The sequence below is a fragment of the Hylaeus volcanicus genome, chromosome 1, assembly GCF_026283585.1.
Source record: "Hylaeus volcanicus isolate JK05 chromosome 1, UHH_iyHylVolc1.0_haploid, whole genome shotgun sequence".
NCBI lineage: Eukaryota > Metazoa > Arthropoda > Insecta > Hymenoptera > Colletidae > Hylaeus > Hylaeus volcanicus.
In genome coordinates this window covers 6036662-6045051 of record NC_071976.1, presented here as the reverse complement: position 1 = coordinate 6045051, position 8390 = coordinate 6036662, and the positions used below count along the sequence as shown (strand labels likewise).

The 8390-nt window shown below is 36.6% G+C and overlaps 2 protein-coding genes across 4 annotated transcripts in view; one reads left to right on the top strand and one right to left on the bottom strand.

Moving 5' to 3' along the window:
• The window catches only part of LOC128878467 (uncharacterized), a 49774-nt gene extending 45922 nt beyond the window's left edge, over positions 1-3852 (top strand). For 2 of the 3 annotated variants that reach the window (XM_054126812.1, XM_054126731.1), the window contains exon 8: positions 889-3852. In XM_054126812.1, the coding sequence (XP_053982787.1) occupies positions 889-1248 (360 nt within the window). In that variant the 3' untranslated portion in view covers positions 1249-3852. The remainder of the gene's footprint in view (positions 1-888) is intronic. The other variant, XM_054126881.1, reaches the window with a different exon arrangement.
• A 1278-nt stretch (positions 3853-5130) lies between these two features.
• LOC128879370 (uncharacterized) overlaps positions 5131-8390 on the bottom strand; it is a 9344-nt gene continuing 6084 nt past the window's right edge. Inside the window, exon 2 of the mRNA XM_054128483.1 lies at positions 5131-6915. Coding sequence (XP_053984458.1) covers positions 6685-6915 — 231 coding nt within the window. The 3' untranslated portion in view covers positions 5131-6684. The remainder of the gene's footprint in view (positions 6916-8390) is intronic.

Sequence of the window (8390 nt, the reverse complement as noted above, 5' to 3'; positions counted from 1 at the left end):
GAGAGTGTGTCATTAATTTATTATCCAAGGTGCTTATACATATTCCAAAGTTTCGTATACGTGTTCATTAACACAACTATAATGTTTTTTTTTTATAATAGTAACAACAATGATTCTTTTATTTGTATAAATTACATAATTTTTGTAATTACCCAATTGGTTGGAGTGAAAATGATTCTGTGTGGGATAGTAAACAATGTAAGGAAGTGATTAACGTTATTCAATGAATAACGCGTTATTCACATTTTTATTCATAAATTTATTCATATTCATATTCATATTCACACATCCGCGTGATGTGAATTTATTCATATTCATATTTATGAATACGAACACCCCCATCTCTGATCATATTTCTTCCTAAAATCTCTAAACTCGTGAAGCTTCTACTAGCCGACCATTTTTTCAATAAAGAATTAAGTCTCTGACGGAATTACAATCGAATAGCTGTAGATTACCGAATATCGTTCAAGGTTACCGAATATTCCACTTATCTTTCGATTAGTCTTCCACTTGTCGAGTCTTCTGCCACGTTTATTATTAATTCTTTTTATTTCCCGCCGTGACCTTGTTGAATAAAATTCTACGTACAATGTACATGAATTCGTTCGAAGCTAAATCGATAAGACGGTAACGCCGAAAGATGTTCGATTCTTCTATTCAACGATGTCACAGCGTCACCGCCACACCTTGCCATCTTTCACACGTTTCGCCGAGGTGCAAACTTTCCAGTCGCTCACCCCGCAAATCGTGGCAATCCTCCGTTAGTTGCGTGTTTATCCAGAAAGGCGCAAAGACCGTAGGAATTACTCGGTCGGAGCATTTTATTGGCCTTTCATCGGGCGAGCACTTGCACAACGAGTATCGTGAGAACGTCCTGTTTTGCAGGTGGAGCTGTTGCCCTCGAAGAGAGCCGGCGAGGTAAAGGTCAACATGCGATCTTTCACGCCGAGGATCATCGAGAACGGGACGATCGACCACGATGAGAGGAGGAACAAGATGTCGGACACGAAACCGAGCATACAATCCTATCACCTCAAGCAGAAGAGGATAGGTCCTGGTTACTCGATGAACGATCTGGACAAGCTGACCGTTGACAGGCATCTGCCGAATCTCTCGATCGAGAGCCTGAAGAGCATCCTGACCAACTCGGGCGTCAGCTACATGGACAACGGGGACATCTGCAGGCACGACATCGGCGGCTCCGCGCCCGACTTCAAGAAGATCTTTGTCACAGAGTTCATTTGAGCCCGCGTGCAGAGATACTTTTGGAAATTCACGCGTATCCAAAAACACTTTTCGAGACGAGAACTTTCATTAGTTCCGAGTCTGTACAGACGCGCGTCGATCAATTTCTTGGTTGTACATTCAAGCTAATTGGATTCGGAAGGCTGTACATACAAAGCGTTTATGTAAAGTGAGAGAGCATCTTATGGTAGAAGTTGGTTAAAAATGAGGACTCACCTTGTAAAAACATTGGCCGGCCGAAGGGAAAAGCGGCCGGATTATTGTAACTACTCGTTGGAAGGAATTATTTAACAAGATTTGTAGAAGTTGTATGCAACAACGTCGAAAAGACTGTAAAAGTGTTCTTGTAAATTAAAGAAGCTTCTTCTATTAGAAAAGTTAGGATTAACCCTGTCGGAAAGGAGGTGAGCCGAATAAACAAGCAGCAGTCTCTACAAATTGTTCTTGTAAATTAACAAACGTTTCTTCTCTTAAACAAGAAACAAATGAATGAACCGTTGGATCTATCTTTGCACGGAATAGTCTGTCGAATTTAGTAGAATGATTATATTATAGAAGGTCGTTGTTACAAGTGCTCTTGCAGACTTAGGAAGCCATTTCTATAAAAACAAGTTAAGCATATATACTAAAGAAATATTTATCAGTCGAAAGAAAGGAATCATCTTTTATATCAACGATTAGGCAGTGAAGCTCAACGAGACTTATAGATTAGAATGTTTATATTATACAAGGACGTTGTTACAAGTGCTCTTGCAGCTTAGAATGCCTTTTCGATAAAAAAAGTTTGGCATATATCCTAAAAAAATATTTATCAGTCGAAAGAAAGGAATCATCATTTATATCTGTGGTTAGACAATGGAGCTCAACGAGACTTATTTTGCGTGTACCAACGATGGAGAGACTGTACAAGGTGTTCTTGCAAATTAAAGAAGCTTCATCTATTAGAAAAGTAAAGCTTGACTCTGTGAGAATATCGATCGGTTAAGAGAAGAAGCAAACAAACTACGTAGCGGATAGACGGTTAAGCAAACTACTTTCACATGATTAGCTGACTTTTGGTATACTATAATAGCCACGGAGAGACTGTACAAAGTGTTCTTATAAATTAAGAAAGCTTCTTTTGGGAAGGCAGGGATAGATCCTTCGGAGAAATTGCACGCTAATCCCCTGCAGTTCCTCTATGGCAGCGATCTAGAAAATTATATAACTGCCACGCGGAAGTCGGATTGGAAAGTTCGCGACATCAACTGGTCGAGTCGAAGAAACCATTAATTAATTTAGTAGTCAGTTTCTTTCCTATTTCTGGCGCTCGCCCGATGGGAATCGTTTCTTCGAGGCTCGCGTTAATTCGATGAAAACGATAATCACGCTGCGGATGTTTGTGCAAGAAATGAGCAGAAAATAGTATCTCGCATTAGTCTTTACAAATTAGCGATGTTTATCCGTAAGTGTTCATTCGTATCTAAATAAAGAACATCGCGATAGCGGAGATGTTCAGCGAGTTTATTCTGTACGAACTATAGACGGAATCTGTGTTAACCGAAAATTTGTATTCCGTTTACAATTGCGAAGTCGTCAAATCTATATATAACGTAAATTCATGTAATAATTTTCTGTAAAAAAAATATGCATGCACGATCCGCAGAACGCAGGAAACACAGCGAAATTATGCGTTGTAATTCGTCGCACGTCAAGTTACGCATCGGATGAACGAATCGAAGCGACTTTATTTGTACCACCGATTCCATGATTAAATACAACGATGCGTTGCGATGTGGCATCCGCCAATAAATCAAAGCGTCCCGGCGCCGATGTACCAAGGATCGAAACTGCACCGATTGACAATGCGTTACGGTAGACCCGACCGTGTTTCTGATTTCTCCACGAATTCCTTTTCTCGAAATACGAGAATTCAAAGTAAATTTCTCCGAGATTCTTAGACGGTGGAAATTAGTTTTGAATTGTTTATCACACACCGAACAAATTCGTTATCTGAAAGATATTGTGATTTCTCGGGAAAGGAGAAATTAACATTATAAACAGAAAAATTCAAAAACATCGATAAAGAATGCACGATTAATACACGCGTAGCTTTCCGTACAAGTTGATGATGTATAGATTGATAGAATTATTTACGGTATTTCTTATTTGAAAGCAAAAGGAGCCTACAATATGCGCGAAGGTATTATAACGCTGTATGATAGCGATATACAGTTTGCGTCCACTATATTTAAACATCGTGAGAAACGTTTTTTTTTTTTCAAAGTATGATTTAGAAAAGAGCGCCTAAATCGACAGATCTATCAGGGAATTGCTAACTCTAGCGCTATCCCTGTTTACAGGTGAATAATAATTTTTTCTCGAGAAAGAAAATTCAAGGAGAAACTCTAAACGCAACCAAGTCTAAACAGGCATGCGAACACCTGTAAAATATTTGTAAAGTATGTCCTCGTTTTCGTGATCCCCTTTTTACCCGTCTTGTTATGTAAACAAGTCTTCGGAAAAACTCACGTCCACCAGATTATCGTATGGAGATCGTTTTGTACATACCTTGTATATTTTTATGGTAATATTTAATTGAACAAATACATGTATACGTGGCAACGCGTGAAACTCAATTAATCCTTCATGACTATAAAATAAGGTTGACCGTCGTTTATAATCGAGTTATATATCAAATCGATAATAGCAATGTGTCATTTGACTCCTGAAGAAGATGGCTACAATGCTGCCGAAACTAAGGAGTATCTTATTCAAAGGATAGGTTAGTATCAACCACGAAGAACCAAGAAGGCCTCGATCTTTCAAATCAAATAATCATTATTATTCAATCAAATATCTTATTCGTTTTATTTTAACGCCTTCGATTGTAAGTTTTCGGCCATCCATAAGATTAATACCATCGTTTAATATCCGAGGGATCATAAAAATAAATCCTCCTGCGTTCTCTGAAAAATTTTATTTCTATTGTTTTCATCTTAAAATATAAATGTCTATGTCACTTGTCATATTCGCAACAAATTCTTATAACAAATATAATCCGAGCAAGCATAAATTCGTTTTAACTGAACGTTTCGACCGATATTTTCAGCTCTCTTTGGTACAATAACGTGTTAATTTATTCCTAAAGAATAGAAGCAATTAAATGTGTAGAGAAATGACTTGCAGTCGACGTTAATCGGTTAAAATGCGACGCGACAATAAAATAAGCATAAGAATTTAATCGTAGATTCATAAAATATTTACGATGCACATTTTGTTTACAAATCAACGTAACTCTAAAGTATCAAAGAGGAGCGAAATTAATTTATTCGAGAACTACCTTTGCTCGATCCTTATATTAATCGTTTCTTCTTGAAATAAAAAATAATCGTCGCCTAATACTAAGTAACGAATCTTTCTCGTTACAGAATTTCGATCGGCCTTGGTCGGAAGCAATTATTTTCAGTTAATTAGAATCACGTACCAGGGCGATCGTAAAATTTCCTCGAGAACTCAACGGACTATAACTATTACGCATTACGTGTACAGAGTATCGGTATTCCTTGTTTTCCTCCGGCAGACACGAGATTCACGCATCAATCGACACGGGCTCGATGCAGAAGGGATAACGCGCACGCCCTCCGATAGTCCCTAATCGTGGTTTAATCATCTAATTAAATTGTACACCGTGTTTTATTACACTGGCGTTGACTAGCAATACACGGTTTGGCATCGTTAATCGTATCTTTAATTACAGTAGCTCGTCAGTGGCGTAGAAATGAATTAAAAATAAAAACAATTACGAGGTTGTTCGTTACGCAACAGTACCTACGAGCGATGGAATGCTCTCAATTCGACTAAAACGCGGTGGATCGCTAACACAAAATACTCGAAATACAATGTACAATGAGAACAGTTACTCGTTAACATTCGAATTTATTTGTAGATCGATTCGATTGTATCGGTAATTCTTAATCTAAATTTAAAAGAAGCTTCTTAGTATTTTTGGACGTATGGCACAATTCGAAGAGGAAAAGATAATGGCACGAATCTTTGTTCAGAACTGAAAAGATATCGCACCGAAATGTACTAAATATAGTTACTATAAATAATATAGTAGAAATCGAAGATGGAGATTCATCGGAGTTGCAATTAGATTTGTGATTACGGATCGATAATAAAGGACTGATACCATGTAAATAGACTCTACGCAGATATCTTTGCTCCGAGTCCTTTCCGAATTCCCGGAGAGATAGAAATTGTTGCGCTGTTCGTCGATCTTCGAGGCACTATAACAATCAAATCGAAATTATCGTTGTATTCTGAAAGCATTTGTCATTCTCCGGAAAATATTTCGATAGAGATTATTGCGGGAAAAATTGTTTGTTTGATATTACAGTGGGACCTCGATTAATCGGGGTTCGATTACCCGGCGTAAATATTATTCGTGATACAGTTGGAACAACGTTGCTAAATATGGATACACTCTATTGTCTTGGTCAATTTTTATCAGAGCTATAGTTATTTGAAGAAAATACGACATTTTTGTTTTAAAAATTCATAACTTTGTTTTGGTTCGGTAGAAAAATCTGCAAAAATTCACAAAACGGTACTTAGTAGGTTACTATAACGTAACATAATTTCAGCCAAATAGAAAATGGTCGGGTCCAGAAGTGATCGAAATGGCTTTCAATGTTGCAATGGCCCATATATAAATGTATTTCGTACCTATACATGTATATTTATGTATACTATATATTATGTATATTATTATATGTATATTTCTTTTCAAAATAACTATTGTGTATATAAATTAGATTTTCAATTTTTGTTCTCCAGGTCTCGATTTATCCGAGCTGTTCCGGTCCCACTGTAATTATCCACGCCATATTTCCTTTGCCAAGGAGTGACATGAATTCACCGAGCAAAGACCCGCACAAGAAGCTGATCAAAATTCTTTTCAATCGGCATCCATAAAAAACTTCGCTTTCCGTGTATTTTTTACTTCGTTCGGTTCGCTGTATTCTATCTACGGATTGCATTTAGCATCTTATAATAATTCGTTCGGTATTTTTTTTCCGAGTATATAATCAATTTCATACTTCCTTATCACTCGTAAACGCGATCATTTTTAACCTTCGATATTTCTCTCGCCATCCGTCGATGGTTGCAGCGGCGATCGAAAGTTAATCTTGTAATAATAATTAATACCGTGTTGGTAATTAAACGGTGAACCGAGACTTAACGTATTACTACCGTCTTCGGGTAAAAACTTTGTCGGGCGGCAGTAAAAGAGTTAAGCTTAAGCTAATATTGAATACTTGGTAATTCATTAATTACGTTGGTAATGAAATAGTAAGCGTTCTTACGCCGTCGTCATTGCAAAAATAGGACTCTCTGTTGTTCGCTTTGGTAAAGAATTGCAAAGTTGCCGATCGGGTTCGATCGGTGAGATCAGTGACTCGCGTAGACAAGGTCGCTGCCACGAAAGATTGCTTCGATCATCGACTTCCGGTTGAACTTTCCGCCCCTGGTCTCGACGATCGCCACTAGTTGCTGATATCGCTTCCAAGCGGTCACCGAGGCCGCTTCCCCTTCCGGTGCGTTCTTAATCTTCTGATACACGTCCGTGCTCCTGACCGCAGCTTCCGAAGTCTGGCAGACGCTTTCCGTATCTGGTATCATCTGTAATTGGACGCAATACCACGCTTACAGCCGAGTCGAAAACAGACAAATTCCAAAACGATCTTATATTACTTTACTTCTTACGATTACTTTTTTTTAATTCGTATATATATAGAAGGAAGTATGCTCCCTTGTTATTGTTTGTGTTCTCTCATTAACGTGAATATCGATAATGTAACTTGCATGTATTCAGGAGAGTATTATAACAGCAGAGTTTAGTTGAATGATTGTGCACATTAGATCAACTAACAATAAGTATTAATAGTTTATTTAACTCTGAAAGAGGGAACGGTAAATAATTGGCCTTGAACGTCGTTCCTTTGTTTTACAGGTAAGAAGTGTAAATAATGTAAATAGTAAATTTTGTACGATAAATCAATGTAATCTTTTTTTTTTCTTTTTTTATTGTGTTTTTATAATTACATCCACCTCACAGGGTTATTAGCAACTACATGAATTTCTGGTACGTCTAATGTAATTTTTGTTTCACAGAGAAACCTGTGTGTTTTTATTTACTATAAATTCCTCAAGAATTATAATAATATTAAATCATTATATTTGTCCCACATATAAATGGATTCTGTCAAATTACTATTTTAAAATTCCACAGTGCAGGTTCGTCGGAATTGCGACTAATTCTTCTCGACGTTAAACTGTAATTTGTTTTAATAATTCACATACGTATATTCAAATTCAACACCTTTAACTTTTTGAAGTTAGGTGGGTTAAAAACTATCTCACCTTTGGCTAAGCTTTACTATTTTATTTAAATTTTTTTATTCGTGTGGCAATACTATGAACTAACGCTAAAAGAACAATAAGTGGAATTAGAAATGTGTACGAGTCAAAACGCGTTAGCATGTTGTTGATACTGTTATTCCGTGCAACTTGAATTTTTTTTTTCTTTTATAATCGTATGCCTCAAAGAGTTAACCCATTCCCTGCCAGGCAAATATAAAGCGTCCTGCCTTGGGTACCAAGATTCAGATACCAAGATTCAATACAGATGTGTAATCTAGGTTACTATTTTGATAATAAAAAGTGATATTAAATTTGTTGTTTTATAAAGAAAATTTACAATCTGCTTCTGTAATAATTCGTGACTCAAACGGCTATAAACTTACCCGTTGAGTAATTTCAGTTACGAAACGTCTCGTAGTTGCCAGTGAATGGGTTAATATCATTTCGTTCGTAAAAGTGATCTCTAGTATACAGTCAATGTAGGAAGTATTCGTACAGCAACCAATTTAAAATAAAATTAATAAGAAAAAAATAAGAGGCTAACGTTGAAAATAATAAACTTTAATTTACGCAAATTCTACTCTAAAAATATGTAGGAATGTTGGTTAATTATCTCTTCCCCCAAAAATTTATTAATAAAATAAGTATATCAAGCTCTATTTTGAATTGGTTCCTGTACGAATACTTATTACAGTGACTGTATAAAGTAGTTGCAAAATTCTTAAAGCGTACAA